The 25,253-nt window shown below is 55.5% G+C and overlaps 2 protein-coding genes across 8 annotated transcripts in view; both read left to right on the plus strand.

The window, feature by feature from the left end:
- DAG1 (dystroglycan 1) overlaps positions 1 to 21,002 on the plus strand; it is a 55,088-nt gene extending 34,086 nt beyond the window's left edge. For all 6 annotated transcript variants that reach the window (XM_074602279.1, XM_074602275.1, XM_074602280.1 and 3 more), the window contains 2 exons: positions 3,051 to 3,460; positions 16,911 to 21,002. In XM_074602279.1, coding sequence (XP_074458380.1) covers positions 3,179 to 3,460; positions 16,911 to 19,319 — 2,691 coding nt within the window. In that variant the 5' untranslated portion in view covers positions 3,051 to 3,178 and the 3' untranslated portion in view covers positions 19,320 to 21,002. The remainder of the gene's footprint in view (positions 1 to 3,050; positions 3,461 to 16,910) is intronic.
- A 160-nt stretch (positions 21,003 to 21,162) lies between these two features.
- Positions 21,163 to 25,143, plus strand: NICN1 (nicolin 1, tubulin polyglutamylase complex subunit). 2 transcript variants are annotated; one of them, XM_074602660.1, is made up of 6 exons: positions 21,164 to 21,376; positions 21,902 to 22,075; positions 22,436 to 22,549; positions 23,011 to 23,082; positions 24,414 to 24,518; positions 24,691 to 25,143. In XM_074602660.1, exons 1-6 carry the CDS (start codon positions 21,218 to 21,220, stop codon positions 24,730 to 24,732), a joined length of 666 nt encoding a protein of 221 aa, XP_074458761.1. In that variant the 5' UTR covers positions 21,164 to 21,217; the 3' UTR covers positions 24,733 to 25,143. The 2 variants fall into 2 exon arrangements, with proteins under 2 accessions (XP_074458762.1, XP_074458761.1); XM_074602661.1 differs by lacking the exon at positions 23,011 to 23,082 and having other exon boundaries at positions 21,163 to 21,376.
- Positions 25,144 to 25,253: the final 110 nt, after the last annotated feature.

The raw sequence follows: 25,253 nt of genomic DNA on the forward strand, positions 1-25,253 counted from the left end.
CTGAAATGAAATTCTGAATTTGTGCGACCTGTGAGCATCACATGAGATCTTCATGGGCAGCGTGTGAGTTGCTTGGCTGAGAGGCGTGTGTCAGATGGGCAGTGTTTGTTGCCTGCTCCGATAATTGTTTCTGAAACGGGTGATGACTTCGTCTTCCTCTCCTGCTCACCACAGATATCAAGAACTAGCTCCTTTCTGCCCAAATACTCCTCTCCATCCAACCAAAAACGCCCCAGGCCAGATCACGTCATTTGGCTGAGCAACACAGAGCTGTGCCACGCTTGTGCACGAGCTCCGCTGCAGCCGTGACAGGCCAGGGGCTGGCCTGAAGACATGGTGCCGAACCTCTCTGGGCATCTTTGCAGCTCTCTGTGGTTGTACATTGGGTGTCTGTCTGGTTGTGTGGAGAGTTTCTCCTCCGCTGAGGTGTGGAGGCTCAGCGCAGCTCCGAGAGGCAGCCATGTTTCCATGCTGATAGCATCTCATGGGGCTGCCGGGTTTTGCTGCCGCCGCATTCCTGCCCCAGCTCCTGGCGTGTCTCTGGTCCTGCCTGTGCTTGCTGCACAGGTTGCTTTCTAGTCCCTCACACAGCAGGACTTTCCAACGGGCAGGCTTCAGGAGAAGTTACTCACAGACAAGGTGTCATCACTGCAGTGTCCATACCCCGGACTCCATGGAAGCTGAAGGTGGTGGTTCCTCTTTCCGCTTATTTAGGGCACTGCGCAGGGATGAGAGTCCCCCAGTTTCCTGCTGTGACAATCACTGGCCTCCTCAGGACCTCTTGCAGAAGGCTGTTTCATCTCTGTGGCTCATTCACAGCCTGTTGGATACTCTCCACCGGACATCTGCTGTGGTAGTCTACTCGCTGGGGTGACTCTAGGTTCGTCCACAGTCAATTGGTTTGTGTGTTGGATCCTCCTCTGACCACCCAGGGTGCTGGTAGGAGCAATGTGCCCTGTAGGAAGTATGATGTATCCTCACCTGCCCAGCCACTCCATATTTAGTGACGATAACTCTGGAGAAGCAGCTCAGGCATCTCGCTCCAGGTGAAGACCACCATGTGCTCAGTTGTCTTTGGGAAGAACCTGGCCTTGGCTTCCCTGCTGTTTCGCCTGGTGTATTCATGTCGCAGTCGGTTCGGGCAGTCAGAAGTACAAGAGCAGTGGGAGAACGGGCTTTCTTCTGGCGCTGGTGTCTCACACCAACCATCCTTCCATCTCTCTTGTGGTTTCCAGCAATGTTATTCTGTCTCCGCTGTCTCTTGCCTTTCACTTGAGACAGGTTTTCTGCGACTGACAGCGGTCAGATCAGATATCTGCCTCGTAGATGCAGTAGCCAGAGGTTATTGCATTCCGCTCATAATTTCTGCTACCCACAGCCCTCTCTGCAAACTGCAACTGTGCTCACTGGGTCCGTTACCTTTGGATGGGAGACATCAGCCCCTCTGCAGGAGTGCTTTGTTGTGAAAAGGCCCATTGAGGGGTGAGGGTGTGCTAGTCCTTGCACGCTACCTCTCAGCTTTTCCAGAGTGCAGATTTTAGGGTAAGCAACCAAATCTTCCCTCTCCTGTTATTCCTAGATCCTGTTGTGGTAGCCTTGGCCTTGGTTGCCTGCATGGACAGGCCCTCTGCCTGCTTCTGCAAGCCTGCAGTGGGCCATAAGCACTTGCCTGGCCACAGCATAGCGGGGTGCCTGGTCCTGCTGTCGTGCCACCCCAAGAGCTCTGCAAGGGCAAGATGCAGTGGGACTTCTCTTCCCACCCCGTCTGGCTCCAGGGTCTCTTGGGACGGCTTCGTGTGCATCACACAGTGCAGCTGGGATGGGCTAAAATAAATCGGAGCCGTGCTCAGAGGACTGTGAGCCAGTGGTTAAAGGTTGGGTTGGGTTTACGCTGGGAATTTGGAGCCACTTATCTCTCAGCGTGGAAAAAAGGAGTTGGTTCAAGACTGAGCATCGCCTGTGTGGGGCTTGCTTGGTCCATGTGTCTCTCCTCCAGTCCTGCGTAACCTACAGCCCTGCTCGTTACCACAAATTAGTTATTAAGGGCTGCAAACTGAGATGCGGGAGTGGGCAGTATGGCTTCCCCCGGCTCCCCAGGTGGCTCTGTCCTCTGCCATAAAACCCACGTGCTCTCCTGCAGGCCGGCTGTGAAGAGGAGCACAGGGGTGCGTACAAATCCACGGCTCCTGTGCATCACAGCTGAAGGCAGTCTGGAGGGAGAAGCCGCTGGGGAAGCGCAAGAAATGATGCACCAGAGAAACAGAGGAGAGAAAGCAGAGCAGTGACCCAGGGGACCAGAGGGAGGGTGAGGATGGGGAGAAAGCAAATGAAAGAAGAAAACAGCAAAGCAAGAGAGAGCTGGAGGTGTTTCTTGGCAGAGCGTGGGGATGGGTGAGCTGTGCAAGCAGCAGGGAGCTGGACAGTGGGTGGCAGTGTGTGCAGAGCTTACTCTGGTCTGATTTTGGGGGTGCATATTGCTGGCCCCAAAACGAAACCTAAACACACTGGCTAATGCCAAAAGCTGGAACTGAGAGAGGGGGCTTGGCTCATGGGTCCAGGGAGCAGAAGCATCTGTCATGCATCAAGCTGTTGAGGTGGCAACTTTGGAGTGCCAGAGGTTTCCTGGAGTCTTTGCGTAGGGTAACTGGCATTTGAAACCACTGGTGCCCCATTCTGACTTCAGCTTGCCTCGAAAGGTCAACTATTACCACTGTGCTCTCTTGGCTTCGGTTGTGTCTGCCCAGGTGCCGTCTCCCTCCTTGCGGCTATCTCAGGATGCTGCAGCTCCAGAGCAGCAAAAACATGGTTGTGTGCATGGAAAAGCAGGAGGAACTTGTTTCTCTAGAGATGCTGTATGTGAGAAGAGGAGCTGAGAAGTTCTTGCTCTCTTTAATGGTAGTAGTAACTCTTGGAGTTAAATCAAAAAGCTGAAACAATAAGGGTGGCATGGCAGCTGGCCTTCTGTCCCTTGCAAGGAGGTCTGTGTGTGTTAGCTGGCTGGCTTGCGTATTGTAATTAATGTGCTGATTGGGTTTCCTTTATTCAATCAGGTTCCCAGGACTCCTAGGATGAGGCTGCTGTGAAGGATTGGCGGATCCTCTGCCTGCGCTGCAGTGCCTGCAGATTCCCTGTGGTCCCCTTTCCAGCTGGAGCACCGTTGCCGAGGCCGCTGGGAAGAATGACTGTTGGATGCCTACTGCAGCCCCCTTTCCTGGGGAGGACTTGGCTCCCCGTGCTGTTGCTGGCGGCCTCTGCTCACTGCCACTGGCCCAGCGAGCCAGCAGAAGTGGTTCGGGACTGGGAAAACCAGCTGGAGGCCTCCATGCACTCTGTGCTCTCAGACCTCCGGGAGACTGTGCCGGCTGTTGTGGGCATACCGGACAGCTCGGCCGTGGTGGGACGCTTCTTCAGAGTCTCCATCCCCACGGATTTAATTGCTTCCAATGGAGAAGTTGTCCAGGTGAGAAACGCCATTCCCTGAGGTTTGTTCTCAGTTCCATTATTGCAGGAGTCGAGCAAGTCCCCCCATTGATAGGCTGGGTCATGAGGGTGCTGTGAAGCAGCCTTAAGGTCTTGTAGGACTATGGGAGAAGGATTTTTATTTTTAAATAACAATAAGTCCTCACCTTATTACAAAGTTCCTTCCATAATGAAGAGAGGAGGCTTCTTGGGGATGACTGATCGGGTTTGTTGGCTGTATTTAAACTGTGAGGTACTCGGCCCCTGGAACCATGGGCACGTTCATAAGGAGATGTTGTCTTGGGATCTGGGGAGCCACAGGTTCCCTGGAACTGCTGCTGTGACGCTCAGGGAGTTTGCTTCACTGTGGTAACAAAACATTGCTAGACAAATAGACCTTGTTCTGCCAGCAGGGCTCTGGGCTGCCTTTGACACAGTCTCTCCTGACCTCGTCCCAAAGTCCTTTTGGGAAAGATGGGAGCCTTTCTCTTTATCTGAGTTACCCTCATGCTGCCGGCACTGCAGACACCTGAAAACTGAGTTGTGGAATTGGTCCTGAGGGCAAGAAAGTGTGAGAATAGCCCGGAGGAGGGTAGGCACGCTGCTGAACAACACGCTTGCTCATCCTTAGCCCTTTCCTGGAAGGGTGCTGAGAAGTTGTCTTCTCAGCATCTGCTTGCTTGGATCACGTGGAGTTCAGAAAATTCTGTTCTTAAGTAGAATTACCTCCCAATCTCAGGAATTTTTTTCAGAGAGCAAAATTGAAAAATAGTTCTAAAAATCCATTTTTATAATGTTTTCTAAAAAGACAACCTTCTGGTCTGTCTCAGAAGATCAGAGGGAGATGGAGAGCAAGCTGGGAGAAAGTCTGCCATCTCAGCTTTTCCCCGAAGGCAGGTTTGTTTCAGCTCTGCGTACTGTCGCAGTTATCTCGATCCAGCTACGTGATCTCGCTGGCTCCAGTGAGGGTGCTGGGACCACGACGTGCCAGTGGTAGGCAGAAAATCTGAAGAATGCATCTGTGATCGACAGACAGTCAGATGGAGAGGAGGAAAGCGGTGGGTGAGCCCCCAGATAGAGGAGTTGGAGAAAGGTTCGGACTGGTTTCAGAGCAAAGGCTGTGACATTTAAGTGCCTCTGCGGCCAAGGAGACCGGCTCGGATGGGAGGTGCCTGCCCTGCTTTAACCACAGCCTGGTTTCTGAACGTGGGGCTGCAAGAGTCCAGACCTGTGTGGTGAGCCCAAGATCTTGTGTTAGGGAAATGGCAACTTTGGGTTGCGATTTTGCATTGGGCTGGCTTGTTCTGGTGTTGTCTAATAGCCATTTTGATGGCAAGAATGATTTTCTGTGTTTGTATAACACCGCAGCTTCCTGTCATCTTTTCCTGGCACAGAAGTTATCTGTGATAGCTCCAGGAAAATCCTGATAGATTATTTCCACCCCACCTGATAGCTTTGAACAATACCTCTGCTGCTTTGGTGTTGAGGTGTGTTTGCTAACACCAACAGATGCCTGGAGAGCCACAAATGGGCTGTGTTGGAGCAGGACCAAACAGTTGCTGCTGTGTGTCGTTCAGCAAACGCTGGGAGCGATTTTCACGCTTGTCCGTGGGCTTGTCCGAGTGCACGTTACATCTGTTCACCTTGAAATTGATTTTAAAAGTAAGGCAGGCTCTAGGGCGCTGTTGGCAGCCCTGCTTAGCTGGCGTATCTGGAAGGTCTCTCGCTTGCGGGGAACGCGTCTCGACTGCTGAGCACAGCTGACCTTTGCTACAGAGATTTGATTCCTGGCTAGTGAGAACTGCGTAGGCAATTGTGGAGTGCTGGGGTGCATTTTTGTTTTACCAGAAAGTTTCAGGGTGAGTTGCTCTGGTCTTTTTCTCAGGCTGCCTTGCATTTCTCAGCCAGAGCAGTAAAAGCACAATACTTCTGGATCTTGCAAACTGGTGCACTTAAACCCTAATAAGAAAGAATAAGGCCTGTGCCCCTTGAGATGAAGCGGTGGGTTGGAGTTTACAGTGAGATGTGGTTGGCTATACTCAATCCCTTTCAATTCCAAAGAAATTTGCTATAACTTCATTTTTTTTAAAAAGAAGGGGGAAAAGAAAAAAAGCTGACCGTTGATGTCCCCAAATTCCCAGGAGCTTCCCATCTGGAGCCTGAAGAAGGTGCGATTGCTTCATTTCTAGGCTCGGTTTGTATTGTGGTGGGAATCGCCTTGAAGCTTGCTTTTCAGATCCTCTCCCTGCTTGTTAGCAGATTCCAGCCGGCTGTAGACAAAATACTTTTCTCTGCAAACTTGGTTGTGGGATAGAAACAACGCCAGGCATCTGCAGCGTGGCGAAGGAGTGCCTCGCAGGCACGCACTCCTGCACAGATATGTGGGCTCTCTGCGTACGCAGGTATGTGCTCCTGGGAGCAGTCGCCGGTGTTTCCCTGCCACCCCCAAGCTGCTTAAGAACAGGTGAGATTTTACGGTTAAGTACAAAAGCAAGTTTATTCTAATGTACTCAGGAGCTTGTCAAGCTGCAAAGGTGAACACACAGAAAAGTTTAAAAAAAACAAACAAAAAAAAAACCTTGTGTCTTAATTTGAGTCTCTCTTCCGTGTCGCTCAGAGCCAGCTGCCAGCAAGGCTTTGTGGCCGTTGTAACCCATCGCTGGCAATTAGAAACCTCCTTCCCCTGCGCCTTGGCCAGGATTCCTGCACGTGCCCTTTGATGGGTGGCTGCAGGTACTTCAGCTGTTGGATTCGGTGGCGGTTCAGTCCAGCTGCTGTCCTGTACCTGCAGCAAGGCTTCTTGCTGCGAGATCGCTCTCCTGATGTTTGAAGGTGTCTTGGACATGAAAGCTCTTTGCTGTGCCTTCCCAAAAAGGGTTAACAGTTTGCAGCCCTTCCTGCTGCATTTGGTGCCAAAACCTTGGCATTTTTACAAGAGTTGGGTTAAAACATCCCCATCTCCCCCATATCGTGCAACCCCCTTGCCGTGCAGACAGGTAGCGGGAGGGCGTGCGGGTTCCCACTGGCTCCTGGCAGAGGCTGGCTGGAGCAGGATAACTGTGGGCATTGGTGCTGGTACCTTCTCCGCGATCAGTCACCGTGGGCCTGACAGTCTCCTTACCCCATTTCCACCGAAGACTGTGTGGAGCCTGACCCCTTGCCTCTCAGCTGGGTCCTGTTGTTGAAGAACAGATCGTGCTTGGGCCAAAGACCAGGTGGATTTCCTGTTCCTGCCACTTCCATTTGAAGCTGCTCTGATTAAAAATGCAGCTTCTAGCCTAAATTTAGAGATGGCTAGAAATATTTATATGTGCTGCCCTTTAGCTTAAATCAATTCTACCTTCATAATATTTACTTCCTTTATGTATTTATAAGTGACAGGCATATTCCCCTGTCTTGATTTTATTAGGTTAAGCAAGCCAATCTCTTTAGTCTTTTTTATAAAATAAGCTTTCTTTTCCTCGCCTCATCTTTGCAGCTGTCTTCTGCACCTCTTCCAGCTTGAGTTTATTTTTCTTACGTTTGCATGACCACAGCTATACAAAATACTCTAGAAGAAATTTTACCAGAGCCTCCTATAAAGGCATCAAAACTTCCTTTTCTCGTCTATAAATAACCTTGTTTGATATATCCTACAATTGTTTGCTTTTCCATGTCGGTCTTGCTTTGGCTCAAACATCTTGCCATTAGCTGAAGTATCCAGGTCTGTAGTTTTTGGGGTTTTTTTCTGCTTACAGTTGTTGAGGTCCCAGAAAGAGGACATTAGCCAAGGTGCACGATCATTGATTTTGCAGTGCTGGTCTTGGTCTCCATGAGTTCTGCTAGTCCTATCTCTAAGATCGTCACGTTTTTCTTGTATGAAAACCGAAGCCTCCCATTGCCGTCTGGGTGATGACACAAATAATCGAGGTGAGGACAGTGGCACTAACACTGACATCACCTTTGTCTGCATTTGGTGGCTGTTGCAGTAAGCGTGGCTCTCCTCTCATCCCACCAGCAATGATACCCTGCCACAAATTGGGAAAGCTGACACTGATGTTGGCCCATGAAAAGAAAAACCACAGAAAGGAGGGCATTTGTGTGGCCGTTACCTCTATCCTGCGTGCAGGGCTTGGTGCAGAAACTTGTAGAAAGCATCTGGCATCTCCAAGTCTGCAAGGCTTTGTGATGCCGAGCTGTGGGCTGGAGGCTGCAGCAAACGGGGAGGCGTCGGGGTTGCAGACATCTCTGCAGAAACACCAGGCACTGCACTTGCATCTGAGTATTAAACAAAAGTCACAAAGTGACATTGCTGTGGCAATACCTGCTCCTTTTCCTTGGGATGCAGGGATAAATCTAGTTCCCTCTAACTAATACCAGTGTACCCACAAGGTACTTGAGCCGTTGCACAGTCCCGTATCCTCAATGCATATGCCCACAGCATATGAAGGCGTGCAATTTAATGACTTGTGTTTAAAGGTGGGTTTATAAAGTATGCTGGAAGGAGAGAAACTCCTGGGCGCAGCTTCCCAAGGCACATCCCTCCGTGAGCAGGTGATTTGCTGTGTCTTCCTTGAAGATGTGTAAAGCTGCCAACCTGCCTTTATGCTGGGAGTGTTAGGTATCGGATGGATCCCACGGAGCAGACCTGCTCAGGTTCGTTAGCTGAGGCTAAGGAGAAGCTCTCAGGTGCGCACAGCTAAGTCTTACCGTTCTTGCCTGTCTTGCCTCCTGATTTTTTTTGGTTTTGAAGTGCACGATCTCACCAGGGCTTTGTCGGGAAGACAGTTGCAACATGTAGCAGGAGCCCCCAGAAGCTGTTGCTGTATGCAAACATAGCCAGTGGCAAAGTGATTAGAATAAGGGAATTAACTCACGGAGATGATTTACGTGCTGCAGCGATGCAGTGGGTTTGTGGGTTTATCGGAACACTGGGTATTAATCTGGGCAAAAAGGAGTCATGCTCTCCAGGCAGGAGCCTGATTTTTTTTCCAATGGTTGTTCTGTTTGCTGTCTGTTGAAATGGCCTGTATTGAACAGCTTTACTCTGGTCGGACTTCAGGGACCTTGTTTTATAAACATGATCTGAGGAGGCTGGGTTGCAGGCGTCCTTACAGCGGGGCTGTGCTGCGCGCCTCAGCCCTGCTCTGACCCCGCAGCCAAGGGCTGGGTATTGGCAACCAGCCTGCAGTGCCAGGACACGCTCCGTTTCGGGGAAGAAAAACGCGAAATACTGATTGATTTCTTTATTTTTTTAATTATCTTTTTTTTTTTCTCTTGCAATGATCCTTATTTCAAAGAGTTGTAACTGAATGTGGATTTTATTAAAGTGGCATTTCTCAAAGGAGGGAGACGAGCAAAGAGCGCTCCTGAGGGGCTGTGGCATCAAGTTGAATATCCTAAAAGGCTCTCTGTGTCAAAGTAGTTGAGCTTCACCTCGTCCCTGGGGTCCCAGTTTTCTCAAGACTTTGACTAACCAGAAGGTGTAGCAACAGCTGCTATTTACGGGGGAGCGTGCGGGGGTAGATGGCAGCATCTGGAACAGGTCCAGGCGAAGGACTTCTTGGGCAGGGCTTTGCTTAGCTGCCCTGCTGCAATCTCGGTGATAAGATGACCTGATAAGATTTCTGCTGGAGGGAGGGGGGGGGGCGAGGGGGCTGCTTATCTTTTTCCTGCAGCGAGACCAAATCGGGGAATTTGGTATTTTCAGTGCGCCCTTAGTAACAAGCTCTGAATTTGGAGGAGTGGAAAATGTGACTCAATCTAATTATAAACTAGCTTTTCAGACGGGCCGGGAAGTTCCTTGTTTTGTCCTGCTCTTATGGGTTGTTGCCCTGAGCATCCGGGGAGACCGAGGAATGCGACAGTAAGGAGAATCCTGCGAAGGAGCCGACCTGAGATTGCGGGATCTGGCTCGCCTTTCCTTGCCACGCACTTGAATGCCAGCTTTCCAGCAATCTGCTGATGGCAGGAATAAATTGCCGGGGCTGGTTAGCTGCGCGGCGGCAGCACTAAACCCCCAGCACTTGGCATCCCTGCTGTGTGGTATTTTTGCTTCCCTTTGGCCTTTCGCTTACAAAAAGTCGCGCTGAAAGAAGAGCCCAACTGAACTTTTATTTTTTTTTTAAGCCGTGTGAGGCTTTTCCTGCCCCACGCTCACCCCCCGAACAAGGGAGAAAGCGGGGTGTGGGCAGCCCGTGCTGACCCCAGCCCTGGCGCAGGCGGGTTGTGCCTTCCCCCTCCAACAATAAGGCTAAACAAATCCTTCCAAGCTGCTTGCATGGACCGATGAAAGGAGGATTTCTTGGGACACTCAATGTTTTGTAGTGACCTCCCAGTGAAACAGCTGTTGTGTTCCCTTGCCCAGGCAGAGTGGGACGCTGAATAGTGCCCTTATAGCAAACACAGAGGCGCATCTGGAAAAGAAGCCGTCATGGTAGGAGTATGCGAGGATGGCATGAGCTGGGCGTAGCCGCTCAGCCCGCGCCCTCGTGAAGCCATTTCACTGAAGTTGGTGAGACAAAGCATCGCCCTTCGGGCGGGCTGCGTCCCTGCAGCACAGCCCTGTGCTTCCAGGCGCAAAGGAGGGGGGCTGCTTGCTGTGCGCGAGGCTTCGCTTGCCCACTCGGTGGCTGGAAAATGCAGATTAGCTGCGGACACTTAAACTTCTCGTTCGGTTTTTCATGCCTGTGTGAAAGTAGAGCAGCTACTTCAAGTGGCTTTGCCGCCTGCTCCTTCAGGGACTGAAGTTTGAGCTTGAAGTCGAGGGCCAGGCCCTGCGATACAGTCTCTGCAGCCTTGCTGTCCTGTAGCTCCGCTTGCTGAGCTGAATGGTTTGATTTTTCTAAGGCAACAGCTTCTAGTGTAGGGAGACGTTGCAGGAAGAGCTTTGCAGGGCTCTGGCTGGGAGCAGCCGAAATGTGGGGTTAGTTTAACTGTCCTGACCTACCCTGTGCGCAAAGGAAGCGCCAATTACCGGCTGTTCCCATATAGCTTTTGGTCTCTGAGCAGAGGTGGTGAGCTCCTGCTGGTAATGAAGACTCGGGTCACCGAGGCTGACGTACTTCTGAGAGCCACTGAAGTCCCTGGGCTGTTTTTAGACTTTCAGGGGCAGATGCATCTGCATGAAATGTCCCGGAGCAGCTTGTTTCTGTCCGTGAGTTCCTGCGCCTTTCATCCAAGCCGTGCAGCTGCTCAGAAGAGCGCTGTCTGCTGAGGATACCCAAAAGCTCTGGCAGGTATCGCAGTCCCCGCCGCAGGGAAGCACATGTGCTGCGATTCCTGCCTGCTCGCTGTGCCAAGTAAATCCAGCTTTGCTTTCTTCAGACTGAGCTTTCCCAAAGAGCAGCACTGGGTGGTGGCACCGCACCGGTGCTGTGCCTGGTGAGCAGAAGGCTCCGAGAGGTGCCCATCCTCCTTTCACCACTGTTTTCTGGGCCTTGTGTTTCGAGGTAAGACCTGTCTGATGTTCCTGGTTTGCAGTTCTGCTGTATTTGAGGAAAGGAAGGGAGGGAGATGTTAAGATTGGAGGCTCCTTCTCGCATCACCTCCTGGTTGCATGCAGGCAAGTCTCCCTGTCAGGGCTGTTTCTTGGGACCAAAACAAGTGGCTGTTATGGTCCGAGGATTCTCTAGCTCCTGCCTTGAGCTGTTGTGTTCCCTGACCCAGTGCAGCAGCTGCTGTTGCTGCAGGGCCCGCCTGGGGCAGTGGTGCCCAGACAGCTTGGCCACGTGCGCACCCCACGCCTGCGGTCACTGGCTCCAGCTTCGTGTCAATGAAGAAGAGGAATGCACCCGATGGACCCTCTTGGGATGCGGGCTCTGCCTGCGAGGACTCAATCCTGTGACTCGGAGCTTGCAGCCCCGCGTTCTCGTCGTTTCTCTTGACTCCAGGTTGGCTGTGCCAGCTCCCTGAAGCACTGCAGTGCCCGCAGTTCCAGCAGCACTGGGGTGCATGTGAAAACCCACGTCCCTACCACCGCTTGCCACTGCGGGACAAGGCAGACCAAAATCTGCCTGCTCACATACCGGGTTTGGGGCTGAGACCGCCTGTTGCTTCTCCTGCTGCATTAGCAGGGGGTTAAAATGAAGCTTAGGCTTGAGCAAACAGCTTAGGTCTGCCTCTTTCTCTGCAGCTATATTTGCATTTGAATTGCGTTCCTTTCCATTTTCTTTCCCCTGCCCGCTGGTTAATTGCTTGCAGAAGCCTGAGCGCCAGCAGCCTGAGCACCGCAGACTTGGTTTAACACCGGTTAGGTCAGATGGCTGAGCACAGTTCAGCTCGCCTTCTGTTCAGATGTAGAGAGGGCTCAGCCGGGGCATTTTTCATTATTGGCCATGTGTGTTAGGGTAATGCTGAGGGAGCAACCCAGAAGGGGAGTCTGTCATACAGTAAATTGTCATCAGTAATTATACTCCAGATGAAATCCCTGGCACGGGGTCTGTCTCTCAGGAACGGCTGGACACAGGGAGGGGAAGAGGGTGGTGGGAGACCTGGCAGAGCTGCAGGAGTTATCCCTGCTCAGCCCTGCCCAAAAGCAGTCAGGAATTTTTCAGGACTGATTTGAAGAGGGCGCAGGAAGGAGCTGAGTCCCTGGCTGCTGCTGCTGCCCATGGGAAGGTCTGGCAGCATCGGCTGGGGAGATCCCATGGGATGCCTCCAGAGCCGGGAGGACTTCATGCTGGTGTGCCAAAGGGAGACCCGTAGCAGGATCCTACGGTACCTGTCTCCTGTCGAAGGACTCGCTGCCTCCTTTTTGGAGAATTCATTGGGAGGAGGAGGACTAAGTACTTAGGGGGTTAGAGGGCACTCTCGTAGGCGAGAATGCGGTTTTTGCCTGGATTCACTCAGAGGCAGCAGTTTTGCTCGCTGTTCCTTTGCTTATCTTTGCCCTGTTGGCTACAGGGCTTTAAGATCCAAGTTTTAAAAAAAATAAAAAAAACCAAAACCAAATCAAACTGAGCTATCTTCTTTCATGAGCTGACTGCTTTTGGCTGGCCTAAAAATAACAGGCCGTGTGTATCTGAAAGGACTTTGTGAACAAGGTCTTCAAAACCAGCCAGACCACTGTATGTATTTAAAATCGCAAACATGGCCACTCTTTTAATGGTCTTCAGTACGCTGCCAGGCTTGTGTAATCTTTAGCCGATAAGCATTCATTTAAAATTATCTCAAATAATGGGAAAACAAAGACAGCCTTTTTTTTTTTCTTGAGCAACGGAAGAGTTATTTTGAAACCAGACCCCTTGAGGGAAATGGCAGGGCATAGGGCTGATATTTATTGCGTACATAGAAAACAGGGAAACTTTTTACATGAAAGCTAGAGATCCCAAATCATTAACTATGCGTAGCCTTAACAAATACCCTTTGAAGCAATATTTGAAGGAAATATTGCTAGAACAGAGTCCAGGGCTCCCCGCTCAGGGTTTCACGCCACCACAAACACAGCGGCAACCGTGACCAGGACAGACCCACGCCGAGGGCTCTGCTGATCGGCGTTTATTTAGGAACAAGTATTTTTATTCAGCCCCATAACTGCTTTGATTAACTACTCTAATCTTGTGGGGCTTTTCCTTTGTCGTGCGAACTTGGGTGAATTCTGCTGCCAGGGCAGTAGCTGCGTTTAAAGTGGAGCCGAAGCGTCGAACGCTTGGGACTTGTTGCCTTCCCAAAGATTTCCCAGGGGAGGCACAGGCATCTTCATGGGTTTCATAGGCGTAATACACTTAAATTTGATTTTTCTTAATCATCTCTTGCAGAACCCTTAGAAACAGTCCGCATCTCCTCGCAGGTTGAATACAGCCGAACTAGCTCAGCTCTTTTTTAAATCAAGTTTAAGTGGGTTTATAAATGTTTTGCAACCGTCGCATCCCTGCTAGAACAAGTTGTCCCAGTAGGTGATTGCCTGGCCTGTTTTTGTTTTTCAGGAGAGCCTAGTTTTGGGTGTGAATCTGTCTAGCTGCAGTTTCATTGTCTAGCGTGGGCCCTTAAGAAGGTGAGCTCACGTGTAAACTGTACGTTAAAAAGGGTTTTCCAAGAAGAAATATTCAGACTGGCCTGCGCGTCCCTCGCTGTCCTTTTTGCACGTGAGTTTGGCCACCTTTCCCAAGTGAGTTTGGCTATCAAACATCGGAGCACACGTGATTGAAGAGAGAGTCACCTTGTACCATGAGATTAAAGGTAACGCTTGTTGTATGTCTCCTCCTCAAGTCATGGGCCAGGCCCGAGGAGGAGGGAGCGGCAGAAAACCTCGGCTCACAGGGAAAGCTCTGGATATGGAGCGTGTGATCCTGTAATTAAGGGGTTTTTCTGAGTGCATGGAAGGGGAAGGTTTGCTCCGAATGTAGCCTGAAATTACACGTTCAGCGTGCATTTAACCGCTCACTATTAAAGTTTTTATTCTCCTTGATTGTGTAAGCCTCAATAACGCTGCAGCTTTGTCCTGGCTCCTCATGTTTCTGTTTCTAACCTGTGCCCAGCCCTGCCCTTCCTCCTCCCCGGGGGGCAGGCTGGTGGCTAATTTTGGCACAAAGGGATAAAGAGTGGCACCGTCCAGCTCCTGCTAATGTCAGTGCTGGATTGCACAGGGCACTGTACTGGCATCTCAGTTTTTGGAGAGTGTGGTGAAACTACTCTCTTTTTTTAAACAAACACCGGTGCACATCAGCCCCGGTTCTGGCGGGGCAGGATCACACCCAGCTTTTGTCTTCTCTTGGCAGCAGAGATGCTGACGAAGGACAATTTGGTCCTTTGTTCCCGTGTGCCCGTCTCAGGTGAAGGGCTGGTTTTCCTTCGGGCTAGCTGGGGTAAAAGCAGCTCCTGTTCTTGCTGCGGTGGGGGAGCGGGTGCACGCAGCAGTAGCCCTGCCAAAACCCACTGTGAGTATACAGCAAGGCTGAGTGGAAGGATGTTCACGTCCCGGCACCTCAGTTTGGGTGGCGTACATTGGGGTGTAGGGCATGTGGGGTGGCTTTTTCCGTCTATTAAAGGCAGGAATCTTAATTTCCTGCTCTCTGGCATTGCTGCTGGGGAGTTAACTAAAAGCTGTGCTAACAGCTTTAAACTCTGCTCTATAAACTGTGTCCAGGCTGGCTAAAAGCGGGGCTGATCCTTTGCAGAGGAGGGGAATGAGGGTGTTGCCCCTACGGTCGTGGCCGAAACCCTCTGCGGCTCTTGCACGAAGGCGATCTCATGCTGCTCTTGCCAAAAGACTTTTGGGTCCTGCGTTATCCTTGCAGAGCTGCACATCCAGACTCTTCAGTGTGCCGAAACCTGCAGCGGGGGGGTCTGTGAACCCCCCTGCCCTGCCTTTCACCGTGCTGCCTGGATCCTGCCTGCAGGTGGGGGGTGGGAGAGGTACCCGGGACTCCTGGCTCTGCCCAGCCCTGCAGCACCGGCCATCGCTCTCTGTACGTGCCAGGGGCTTTCCCCAGCAGGACCTGCGGTCAGGCAGGTCTGGGGAGTCCAGCCCTTCCCTGCGCCTGCTGCCGCACGCGGGGGCACCCCCGCCAGCCAGGTTTCCTTGCAAAGCTGCTCACCCAGCTTTGCGTCTGGATACGCTATGAAATATGTATGAGCTTTACAGAATTGCAGAGTAACCGAAGCACCCTTTCAAGAGGAGAGCTGGAACGCAGCTCCGCATTGGACTGCATTAAGCCCAGAGCCTCAACCAGGCTGCTAAATCTGTCTTTGTGGGGCCCAAAAAGTCTTGTTTCCTCTGAGCGTGGGGGGACATACCTTGTGGCAAGCCCAGCCAGGGCAGGCGTCACGCAAGACCCCACTGTCTCCGGCTGTGGTGCTGCCAGGCCCTGGGTGGGAGAGGTGGCCGTGAATTCCCAGGGAGGCACTTTCCAAACACCCCCCAGGGCAGGGAGGGTGGCGAAGCTCAAGTTGCTTGTCCTGGGGTACCTACAGCCCCGGGAAATGTCACAGCCCGCCGAGCTGGCAGTGTCCCCTTCCACTGCACAGCCCGAGCTGCTCCCCCATGCCTCGTGATCGGCAAGCGGCTGTAGCGCAGACAGGCAGACGTCAGCTGCTGGGAACGGGGGGTTTGGGGGGTTTACGTCCACCCTCAGCTGTAGCCTGAGGTGGGAGGCAGGAGTCCCCTGGGCTCCGGCATGTGTGGCTTTTCCCTTTGCAGGGTGGGGAGCACTTTGACAGGGTCTCAGCCGTGCTGGTGACGTTTTGGAGAGAACTAGTGTCTTCTCCGCATGAGCAAAACAGTCAGGAGACCCGCAGGGTCTGGATGTGGGCTGGCTGGGGAGGGGACTCAGAATCGGAGGAGGAGGGTGGGCTCAGAACAGTACAAATAGATAAATTGGGAAGCGAAGAGAGCCAGTGAGGTTACTTCTGGCTCGCATCTCCTCTGGAGCATACGGAAATGCCATCGTTGGCGTACGTTGCCCCTGCGGTTGGACCACACAGTTTGCAGGGGAGACTTGTGCTCTTGGACTGCGCTTCACTAATCCACACCGTGAGTCACGTAAAAAAAAAAAAAAAAAAAGGTGTTGTTGTTGACCTAAAAGAGGTAGTAAATAGTGTGTTGGAGTCCTGAGGTGCCTGCGGTCTGGGCCAAAGCTGCCCGTTGGTTCTAGTCTGCAGAAGCAAGTTATTATATGAAAGTGAAATCCTTCATTTTAAGCTAACTCTGAGGATAAAGCCAGGCTGGTGTGCCGTCCTGTGTCCAGCAGTGCCCGTGGACATTGCCCACGCTAGCCATCGCAGTGCTGGGGTGGCCAGACGTCGGGTGTGCTCCCCTCCTTCGGCCCCGGCTGGCCGTTCCGCCGGCAGTGCAGGAGGATGCCGTGTTTTAAGTGGCTGCATAGCTCTCGGGATTTGCTGCTGCTTCTTGAGAGCTGGTGTGCTCCCACCAGGCGGGGGACTCCGAGCCGTAGTTTGCCGGCTTCTGGCCCCTCCAGCCCAGCCTGGCTGCTGGGTGCAGCAGGACAAAGCTGGAAGTTAACAGTAAGTTCTGCTGAGTGCTTGGAGCAATGGGCTTGCAGGGTGTGATCAGGTGAGGAGAGAAGCGAGACGGCAGGGATGGGAGAGGAAGAAGAAGAAGTGGGAGGAGGGCAGTTGTTGGCCTGGCCCTACAGTGTCGCGTAACCTCACAGCTTCATAGCTGTCCCCGTGACTTCAACTCCCCTTCTGCCCTTGGAGAAAATGAAGCACTTATGCTTAGTAGTTGCACAGCAAGTGCTAGAGAGCTGGTGCCTGCAGGCAAGGGACCTTTGCAGGACCTTATGACCTCCCTTGGCTCCTTAAGCCCTTTGGGACCAGTGCACCCTGCAGAGCTCGTCCTTGTCACCATGTGGAGGAGGAGACATGGGCTGCCCTACTCTGGCCAGGATGTTCCTTCCCCGGTTGTTATACATGGATTTTTTTTCTTTAATCCTTTAAATTAAATGTTATTGCCGCTAGAGCCTGTCCTAATGCTGTACTTCTAAAAGCACCTCCTTTTTTTTATTTGGTAGATCTCCGAAGCTGGGAAGGACTCCTTGCCTTCTTGGTTACACTGGAATGCGGAGAGCAGCTCCCTGGAAGGGCTGCCCCTTGACACGGACAAGGGCGTCCACTACATCTCAGTGAACACGCTGCAGCCCTTCCCGAACGGGAGCTACGTGCCACAGACTGCAAACGTCTTCTCCATTGAGGTCCACCAAGAAGACCACAATGAGCCTCAGTCGGTGAGAGTGGCTGTCCAAGACACAGGTGATGCAGCGCCGTTTGTGTGCAGCTCAGAAGAGCCGGTCACTATCCTGACTGTCATTTTGGATGCCGACTTAACAAAAATGACGCCAAAGCAGAGGATTGAACTCTTAAACAGAATGAGAAGCTTCTCAGAGGTGGAACTTCATAACATGAAGTTGGTTCCTGTTGTAAATAACAGACTCTTCGATATGTCAGCCTTCATGGCTGGACCGGGAAATGCAAAGAAAGTGGTGGAAAATGGGGCCTTACTCTCATGGAAACTGGGATGTTCTCTGAGCCAAAATAGTGTCCCCAATATCAGCAAGGTGGAGGCTCCAGCTAAGGAAGGGACCATGTCTGCCCGCCTTGGCTACCCTGTTGTTGGCTGGCACATTGCTAACAAGAAACCTCACCTCCCAAAGAGGATGCGGCGGCAGATCAACGCCACCCCTACACCTTTGACTGCCATTGGGCCGCCCACCACTGCCGCGCAAGAGCCACCAACCAGGATCGTCCCCACCCCGACATCTCCCGCCATCGCGCCTCCCACAGAGACAACGGCACCCCCAGTCCGGGAGCCCATACCGCTGCCGAGGAAGCCTACGGTCACCATCAGAACAAGGGGCCCCATTGTCCAGACGCCCACTCTGGGACCGATCCAGCCAACCAGGGTAGCAGAAGGCACCGGCACGGCCTCTGTGCCAATTCGCCCCACAATGCCCGGGTATGTAGAGCCCACAGCCGTGATCACACCACCCACAACTACCACCAAGAAACCCAGAGTCTCTACTCTGAAGCCAGCCACACCATCGACAACAGATTCCTCCACGGCAACGACGCGAAGGCCTACTCGAAGACCCAAAACACCCCGTCCGACAAAGCCTCCCAGCACAACCAGATCCCCCATCTCCAAGTTGACAACGGCCTCCCCACCAACCCGTGTACGCACTACAGCTAGTGGGATCCCCCGGCCCTGGGAGCCAAATGAGCCACCCAAGCTGACAAACCACATCGACAGGGTCGATGCGTGGGAGGGCACCTACTTCGAGGTTAAAATACCATCAGATACCTTCTATGACAAGGAAGATACCACCACTGACAAACTGCAGCTGACCTTGAAGCTGAAGGAGCAGCAGATGATAGAGGAGAATTCATGGGTGCAGTTCAACAGCACCAGCCAGCTCATGTACGGCATGCCGGACCACAACCACATCGGGAAGCACGAGTACTTCATGTATGCGACCGACAAAGGCGGGCTCTTCGCTGTGGATGCTTTCGAAATCCACGTCCACAAACGCCCACACGGAGACAAGTCTCCGGTGAAGTTCAAGGCCAGGCTGGAAGGGGACCACAACACAGTGGTGAATGACATCAATAAGAAGATCATGCTGGTGAAGAAGCTGGCTCTGGCGTTTGGCGACAGGAACAGCAGCACCATCACAGTGCAGGACATCACCAAAGGCTCCATCGTAGTGGAGTGGACGAACAACACGCTGCCCCTGGAGCCCTGCCCCCGGGAGCAGATACGGACTTTGAGCAAAAAAATTGCGGATGACTCCGGTGGGCCAAGCCTGGCTTTCTCCAACGTCTTGCAGCCTGAGTTCAAGCCTCTGAACGTGTCGGTGGTCGGCTCCGGCAGCTGTAGGCACATCCAATTCATCCCTGTGACAAAGGATGGAAGGGTGATCTCGGAAGCGACGCCAACGGTGGTGGCGGGCAAAGACCCTGAGAAGAGCAGCGAGGACGATGTGTACCTGCACACTGTCATCCCCGCCGTGGTGGTGGCCGCCATCCTCCTCGTGGCCGGCATCATCGCCATGATCTGCTACCGCAAGAAGAGGAAAGGGAAGCTGACCATCGAAGACCAGGCCACCTTCATAAAGAAAGGCGTGCCCATCATCTTCGCCGACGAGCTGGATGACTCCAAGCCTCCGCCGTCCTCCAGCATGCCCCTCATCCTCCAGGAGGAGAAAGCCCCACTGCCCCCCCCCGAGTACCCCAACCAGAGCATGCCGGAGACCACGCCGCTCAACCAGGACACCATCGGGGAGTACACTCCGCTGCGGGACGAGGACCCCAACGCTCCGCCCTACCAGCCTCCCCCCCCCTTCACCGCACCCATGGAGGGGAAAGGCTCCCGTCCGAAGAACATGACCCCGTACAGGTCCCCGCCACCCTACGTCCCCCCTTAACAAACGGGAGGCTCTCGGGGGGAGAAGGGGCCTCCAGCTCCACGCCAGTGCTGTCTGTGGGCCGGCAGCCCCCTCACCAGCCGGGACCCCGAAAGCCCAGCCCGCTCCCCAGCAGGCCCTCCCCGGCTGTGCCCGCCGCACCGGAGTGCTCACGGGACTTCGGGGGGACACTTGTTTTATTTTTGCCTAACAAGCTTTGGTTTTATTTTATTCATAGAAAAAAAAAAAAAAAATTCTCGGCTCAAACACGCCTTCCCGGCGGCTGGGCTTCTGGCCAGGGCCGGGGACGGGGCAGCGGGCAGGGAGGGGGGACGGGATGGGTCGGGATGGGAGGAGCAGGCAGCACTGGGGTAGCACTCTGGGTCTCCGCTGTTTGCCTTTAACACTAACTGTACTGTTTTTTCTATTCACGTGTGTCTAGCTACAGGACGTAACATGAAAGGTAGCCTAAAAATAATTAAATTCAAGGGACTTTCTGAAGTCGATGTTTTAAGTTTTTACATTTAATCTGCTGTTTACCTAAACTGGGCTGTGTAGTTTTGGGGAGGGGGAGGGCAGTGCTGTGCTGCAGGCGAGCTCCAGGGGTGATTCAGCGCTGGTTCGAGGAGGGGAGACTCTCGAGGACAGCCGGCCTCCTCCTCCTCTTCCTCCTCGGGGGGATCAGCTTGTTGGTTCGGGGTTTGATTCTTTTATTATTATTTTTGTTTTTAATCAAAGAAATCCTATTTTTCTCACGCATCATAAAATAGTCATCAGTTGAGGCGGACTGGCTTGGGGTACCTTTGGCTTCACCTCGGGGTGCAACGCTGTGCCGGGAGGGTGAGCCGGGCCCTGCGTCACACTGGCTTTTCCGCTTCCCAGCGAGTGCCGGGGTCAGGGTGGTCTTTTTTTAAGCAAAATCCCCTCCCTGCGAGGTGTTTCGGTGACGGCGGGGTGTTTCCTCTGTAGCACGGTGCCGTCTCTTTGCCTCGACTCCTCCTTGAGAGTGGTGCCGGAACGGCCTCACCGGCCCCTGCCTTCGGGCCGCACTCCTCCTCCCGGCTGCTCTGTGCCCGGGCGCTGTTGGAAAAGTTAAAAAGTTTAAAAAAAAAAAAAAAAAAAAAAAAAAAAAAGAAAAGAAAAAAAGGGAAAAAAAAGTGCTAAGGAATAGTTAATAGTAAAATAAAATCAGTGAACTCTCAAATCTAATTTTTTACTAAATTTTTTGATACAGCCTCCAATTGTTTTATTAAAAAAACAAAAAGACTTAAAAACCGGTGTACCGCTGCCAGCAGTTTGTACGAGCTTAGTTTCCTAGTGCCGGCTCCGGGGACCCGCCGCCCTGCTCGGGCCAAGCCGCGGGGCCGCCCCGGCCGCCCCCTGCCCCTTCCTTCACTTTGTAGCTGTTCTTTTTCTCTCCGTCATCCGAAGCATGGATTAATTTGTGTTTTCCCTCGGCGTTCTCTGGGGGGAGGAGAAGTGCGGCGGGGACGGGGGTGTCCCCGCGCACGCCGCAGCTGTTACCCCCCACCCCGTTCCCTCCGGGCATGGGGAGCTGCCGCCGCCGCCGGGCGAGCGGCTGGGTGGGCGAGGGCCCGGCCTGCGGGGGGGGCGGCCCCTCGGTGCCGGCCCTGGGGGAGGTGAGGGGCCGGGGCCGGTGTCCGCGTTGTGTAAAGGACCGTGTGGAGTCAATAAACCGTCTGCTTTACCACAGCCCTGCCTCTGCCGCCGCCGCGACGGGACGGGAGGGGACTGGCGGCGAGGGGGGGGGGAGACGGTGGGCGGCCGACACCGGGAGCGCGGCAGCGCGGCGCCCCCTGGTGGCGCTATCGGGGGTTTCCGCTTCCGGTGGGCGCGGCGCCTGACGTCACCGCGCACAGCCGGGCCCCGCCCAGGGAGGGCGGCTGCGCTGCGCCGCCATGTCGGGAGCGCCGGGGCCGGGGCCGGGGCCGGGCAGGTCCCCGCTGCCCTGCGCCCCCCGCCCCGCCGCCGTACTCCAGCTGGGCGGGGGGGCCGAGCCGGCGCGGCCTGGCGTCGCCGTCATCGACCTCCGCTTCCCCCGCGGAGCCGCCGCCGACGTGAGTGCGGCCGGGGGCGGTACCGGTATGGGGGGAATATACCGGGGATGGACCGGGGAGGGTGCCAAGGGGGATGCCGATGCCGGCTCCGGCGCGGGAGTGGGGGATGCTGGGGGCGGCAACGGTCCCGGTGTGGGGAGGGGGTGCTGGGGGCGGTGCCGGTGTCCGTGGGGGATGCCGGTGCCGGGGTGTTGCCAGGGGCAGCGCCCGTACCGGTGTGGGGCGGGATGCTGGGGGCGGTGCCGGTCCCGGTATGGAGGGGGCGGGGGGGAGGGACGCCAGTGCCAGTACCGACATGGGAGGGGGATGCCGCTGCGGGTGCCGGTATCGGAGAGGGGATGCCGGTGCCGGTCCCAGCAGGGGCAGGTGGGGGGATTCTGGTGCCGGTACTGGTGTGGGAGGGGAACGCGGGTGCCGGTATGGAGGGGGGGATGCCGGTGCGGGTGCCGTTGCGGGGGGCGGGGGGGGTAGGTGCCGGTGTCGGGGGCGATGCCGGTGCAGGGTCTGAGGCCCCCGGTCCCGCAGGTGCAGGAGATTGTCTTCAGGAACTTCTACACGGCCTTCCTGAGCGTGCGGGTGCAACGGCCCGGCCCCGCCGGTTCCCGGCGCTGGGTGACCTGCCTGCGGGACTACTGCCTGATGCCCTGCCCGCACACCGAGGAGGGCTCCCAGGACTACTTCTCCCTCCGCCGCCACCAGGTCGGCACGGCCGGAGGGTGGCCACGGCATCACCCACACCCCTTGGGGCTCACCCCAGGGCGGCTCCTGGTCCCCGGGGCCCTGTGCTGATGGCCCACCGTGCCCCCATGGCAGCCGTCGTCTGGTCCCCACGGTGCCTCCCCATGACATCCTTCTCAGTAGCAAGGGTCCCCGTGCCTGCCCATGCCCCTCTTAGCCACCACGAGGTGACATTTCCCTCGGGATCCTTCCATCCGGGGTGGGTTGGGGTTGGGGTTTTTTTTGGAGCAAATCCCAAAAGCTGCCTGGGAGCAGTGCCAGCCTGGCCAGACCCTGCTGTAGCCCCGGCGGTGACGGCTCCCCACATCCTTGCCCCTTCAGATGCTGTGTGACGTGGACCAGGTGACAGCGGTGCGGTTCATCCTGCGGCAGCCCTCCCCAGTCTGGCTCCACTTCACCATTGAGGAGCTGCAGATTTTTCCCCCTGGACCGAAGGTGAGCGGGTGCCCATGCTGCCCCCCACCGCCCAGGCAGGAGGTCCAGAACAGGCCACCAGCCCCAAGCCCTGCACCTGGCAATGCTCCCCACAGCTCCAGGGGCTTCAGGCACCCTCCAGAGGACACAGGGGAGTGGGTCCAAGTCTTTGTCCTTCACTGGGGCACTTGGGGTCCCCATGTGTGCTGGGGGCCGGGGAGAGACTGCTCCAGCCACCCCCGCCCCTGCCCGTTTTGGAGGTGGATGTGCGTCTGAGCAGCGGGACGGAGCTGGAGGCTGCTGCACCAAATTACAGGTTGCAAACACCCAACCTAAACACAAAGTTCCCTTTCAGTAAAGCACATCTTATACCCATACCAACATAAATACAGGTGGGCTCCAAACTGCAGCACACTGCATGGTGCGAGGGATGGAGGTGGGACTGGGGACACCCCTCCTGTGACCCTCTGGATTTATTTCAGAGCCCCCAGAAGGATTTCCCCTCCTGGCTCTCCCAGCTGACCCCTCCGGAGCAGCCAGCCAGCCTGCACGGGGTGAGTAGTCCCTGCTGAGGTATTACAGAGAAGGAGGGACCTGGGTGAGGTGCCAGCCATGGGCACAGATGTCACTTGTGAGACTGCCAGCCCCATCCCTGCCCCATTGGCTCCACACTCCCATCAGGAATAGCTGTGGAGCCCCGAAATGCCATGCCTTGTGCTGGAAACAGTTTGCAGCATTCAGAAGGAAAAATATTTCCATGGGGATGTGTGATTTGAGGTGACACTGAAGTCTAGCTGCCCACTAGTCTGGGGACAGGAACGTCCCCATGGGAGCGCTGGGTGGGCAGCATTGCATGACAGGTGGGACATGTGGGGACAGCGTGGCCTGGCTTGTCCCTGGCGCTTTGCAGAGGGTGCGCCCGGGGGAGCGCGTTGCTTGGCCAGGGTGGCACGTGGGCAGAGGGAGATCACAGCCACGGCACGTGTTTACAGCTTGTGAGCCGCATCTGCCTGGCCAGTGGCCTTCGGTGAGCAAAGTCCGGACAGAGCAGGGCAGGGGCAGGCAGCTGGCTCGCCCCCGGAATCCTGCTGAATCAGCCACTGCTGTTGCCCGTAGGCGCAGCCTGGGCCAGAAGCGGTGCCACGCACCACCGGGCCTCAGTGCTACGGAGCTTACGCTGGGGCAGCAGCATGGCTTCTGCCAGCCCCAGCAGGTCTGGGAGCTCTGGTCCCTGTCCGGCAGGCTGGGGAGGACACCACAGTCCCTTGCTGATCGCTTGGATCACGTCCCCCTTCGCGAGGGGTGGTCTGGGGGAGGTGTTGGGGGTTGCTCTGGGTTTGGCTGTTCCCAGCATCACCACGAGGCACCCACTGGCATCCCGGGCAGAGCTGGGCAGGGGAGAAGCGGCGCAGAGCTTCACCCTGGCATGGAGAGCTGCTCTTGAGCCTGCCCATCCCGCCTGGCTAAAGGTCCCTGGGGGGAAACCGGTGCTTGCAGCGGGAGTTCTGTCACCAAGACCAAGGAGCGCCTCGGAGGGAGGCTGTTGGGAAACTCTGGACTGTGCGATTAGGTTTTTAATCATTAGCCAGCAATCTGCTTTCTGCCCTTGCCCTGGATGCCCGCCAGCGGAGACGGGCTGTGTTGGCACCATGGCCCCAGGGCTCAGGGTCACCCCTTTCTCCAGCTGCCTGTTTTCCTAGAGTGGGGCCCCCCGCTCACCCGGCATTGGGAAACCACTGACACGTCGGGAGCGTGGGCACCATCGCGATAGTGCCCAGCTCTCCGGGGAGGGGGTGCCGTCCAGCCACACCGCTGCCCGACCCTGGGGCGATCCAGCCCGTCTGGGCCATCCCCGCTCCGCAGCATTGTGCCCACTTCTTTCCAGGAGCTCCCCGACCCGGAGAAGGTGTCGACGGAGGTACAGCAAATGTGGGTGCTGACGGAGGTGATCCGGGCTCGCCAGGCAGCTGCCCGCATCGGGCGCTTCGACGTGAGTCCCGCCACCCTGCTCCTGGGGGGTCTCTGGCCTCCCCGCATCGCTGGGGGAGCCCTCCCGGAGGGGCTGCTCCCGGCAGGATGGGTATCCCTGTGGAGCGATGGTGCCGGGGAGGCACAGTGTGTTACGGTGCTGCGCAGGGACCGACGGTTGCTCTCTCTTCCAGGTGGACGGCTGCTACGATATCAACCTGCTCTCCTACACGTGAGCCCCGCGGGTGCCGGCCGGAGGGAGCTCCACGCTCCCAAGGCCCAAGCAGATTCCCGCATCGGCCCCAGGGGGGGTCCAGGCCCTCCCCATGCCCCTTCCCCAACTCCTCCTGTGCTGGCCGGCGATGGCGGGCAGTGCTGCCGCCCTGGAGCCCCCCAGGAGCCTCTCCCAGGCCGGTGCCCTCTGCGTTTGGCCCGTCCCAGCGGGCAGAGCCCGGCTCCCTCACCCTACCTCTGCCCCGGGGAACTGCCGCTGGCCCTGCCTGCCCTGCCTGCCCTGCCTGCGGGATGAGACTCCTGCAGAAAAGTGGGTGCTGGGGTGGCCTCCGGCATGCTCGGGGGGCCGAGGAGGTGCCGGGGGGCGACGTGGGGAGCCTCGGTCACGACTAAAAGCTGCTACCTTCGTCCTGCCTGTGCCTGCCTGTCTCATTTGCGGGGAGGGGGGGGTGAGGATGGCCGTGCCCGGGCAGGACCCGCACCCAGCATCCCCTCGGGCCGGCGGCGGGGGAGGCGGTGCCGA

This window comes from Larus michahellis, chromosome 10 (genome assembly GCF_964199755.1).
Source record: "Larus michahellis chromosome 10, bLarMic1.1, whole genome shotgun sequence".
In the NCBI taxonomy this organism is placed as follows: domain Eukaryota; kingdom Metazoa; phylum Chordata; class Aves; order Charadriiformes; family Laridae; genus Larus; species Larus michahellis.

Bases quoted from the DNA above. Each gene is read 5' to 3' on its own strand.
- NICN1 (XM_074602660.1), top strand. From the start codon at position 21,218: ATGTCGGGAGCGCCGGGGCCGGGGCCGGGGCCGGGCAGGTCCCCGCTG. The intron at 21,377-21,901 runs GTGAGTGCGGCC...CCGGTCCCGCAG, and splicing joins CCCGCGGAGCCGCCGCCGAC to GTGCAGGAGATTGTCTTCAG. The intron at 22,076-22,435 runs GTCGGCACGGCC...TTGCCCCTTCAG, and splicing joins TCTCCCTCCGCCGCCACCAG to ATGCTGTGTGACGTGGACCA.